A 2235-nucleotide genomic window follows, 5' to 3' on the forward strand; every position below is an offset into this window, starting at 1 on the left:
CCCAAAAAAAAAAAAAAAAAAAAAAAAAGCACCTCTCCCAAAAAAAAGAAAAAAAAAGGAACCAGCAGATGGCACAGTGGTTACATTACTGGGCTCCCACATGGCTGACCGTGGTTCAAGTCCTGGACACAGAAACTTGAAACACACTTGTACATCCATGCCCAAAATTCTGAGAGGAGAATGAAGGAGAAGGGATTGCTGCATGGCCATTGCCCCTTGGGGATGATGTCTTGCTTTCTAGCTGTCAGTCTCTCTGGAAATCACACATGCCCTATAGCAAAAATCTCTTACCAAAAAAAAAGGAATAAAAGAGACTGGGTGGTAGCTGCAGTGTGCATTTGATATAAATAAAATAAATGCACTCATTAATTTTGATTGACCCACAATTTTAAAAACAAAATCACAGGGAGAAGTGGGAAGAGATGAAGAAAAAAGTAAATAGGGGAAATGTGTTGGCATGGACAAAAGCCATGGACATTCCATTCTATGGCAGACCCAGGGAAAAATCAGATTGTAAGTTCACAGGTCAGGAGAAGAAAGCTAAGGTGGAAGAGTGGGAGGAAGATGAGAGAAAAGAGAGGAAGGTAGATGAAGAAAGGAGAGGAACAGAGGAGGAATCAGGAAGGAAGGATACACAGTTCAATGAAATCAGATGATATGATACGATGTTTGCTCCCAAGGGTGACCTTGCTCTTGTGTAAAGAAACCTTAGGACACTTCTTTGTGTATTATCTGTCCAATTTTACTTGGGTACCTCAAGAAACTGCCTGTAAATGCTTTCCAAGAAAAATACACAGAAAAAATTTGAGCCCTTGTACAGTGTATTGAGGCCAGTGGTAGGGAACTAAACTACAGAATAAAATGTTTGCATCATTGTTAATGAGTTAGGATTACCTGCATTTACTCTCAATTTCACCTCAATTAGTTGTGTGACCTCCGACAGCAAACACTTCCACTGAGCTATAAGATGAGAGGTGAGGTTGCATGATCTCTAAATTTCATTCCAGTCTTAAAATTTTTGCCTTTCTCTAAATGTCTTTTTCACAAGAACTGAGAGTCTTGATTGGATTCCTCATGTCAGTAGCAATTCTTCCAGAACGCCAGCAAATCAAACACAACCACAACTAAAATAAGTTGACTGAAAGCAGAAAACCATTCACCTGGAAAATACCACATATGAGGTGGTAGTTTGAAAATGGAATGAAACCGCAAGGGAAAATGCTCTTGTTATCTAACAGATTCAGTCAGCCTGAATCTTGTTCTAACACAAAAAAATCCTTGTAACTGACAGGTGGTCCTCGTTCCCTGTTACCAATGTGATCGTGGCTTTCTGTTCTTATATCTGTTTCTTCTTCTCTCAGCCTGAGAAGACCTCTAATCCTTGTTCACCAAAAGATTTCATCCTTGAAACTGAGACGAAAGAAGACATAAACCAATGGTATGCATTTTGTGATGGCAAGTGTCTTATTCTTAAATATCATTATTTGATATTATGTTGCTAAACAGAAATACCTGAGATTGGGTGATTTAATAAACCAATAGAGGTTTATTTGGCTTATGATTTTAGTGGCTGTAAAGTTCAAGAGCACATGGCCAGCATCACAACATGATCAACAAAAACAGAGAGGAAGGTGGGCACATGAAAAAAAAGAGAGAGAGAGAGAAGAAATAAACTTTTTCACTTTCTATCCCTGTCCCTCCCATGTTCCCAGTTGATTGGATGTCACCCTCCCATTAGACTCTACCCCTTAAAGGTCTCATCAGCTCCCAAAACCATTACACTGGGGACCAAGCTTCCAGGATATGAACCCTTAGAGGAAAACTCATCATCCAAACCATAGCAGTAGATCAGTCTGAAAGAAATACTCAAATCAGGTACCAGTAGTTAGCGTAATGGCTATGTTGCTGGACTCCCATGTAGTCGACCGTGGTTCGAGTCCTGGACCCGATGGCTTGAACTCCAGCCAGGCGCGTGTGCGTGCATGCCCAAGATCCCGAGAGGAGAATGGAGGAGAAGGGATTGTGGCATGGCTATCCCCTCTGGGGGGTGATTTCTTGCTTTCTATCTCTCTGTCTCTCTCTGTCTGTCTGGCGGGCGTAGTCAATGCAATCAAAGGTCAAAGAGTGAGCCCTCCTGGAATAATACAACCCTTTTCAGACTGCCATGTCATCTGCATACGTGTCCCTAGGCACTGCCAGCCCAAATGAGGTTATGATTCAAATTCCATCAGTTGA

General features: G+C 41.4%; 1 protein-coding gene across 1 annotated transcript in view; it reads left to right on the forward strand.

The window, feature by feature from the left end:
• LOC102468237 (WD repeat-containing protein 49) overlaps nt 1–2235 on the forward strand; it is an 81846-nt gene that overhangs the window by 75906 nt on the left and 3705 nt on the right. The window contains exon 20 of the mRNA XM_014591544.1: nt 1362–1459. Within this exon, the coding sequence (XP_014447030.1) occupies nt 1362–1459 (98 nt within the window). The remainder of the gene's footprint in view (nt 1–1361; nt 1460–2235) is intronic.

This window comes from Tupaia chinensis, unplaced genomic scaffold, assembly GCF_000334495.1.
Source record: "Tupaia chinensis unplaced genomic scaffold, TupChi_1.0 Scaffold000597_1, whole genome shotgun sequence".
In the NCBI taxonomy this organism is placed as follows: Eukaryota; Metazoa; Chordata; class Mammalia; order Scandentia; family Tupaiidae; genus Tupaia; species Tupaia belangeri.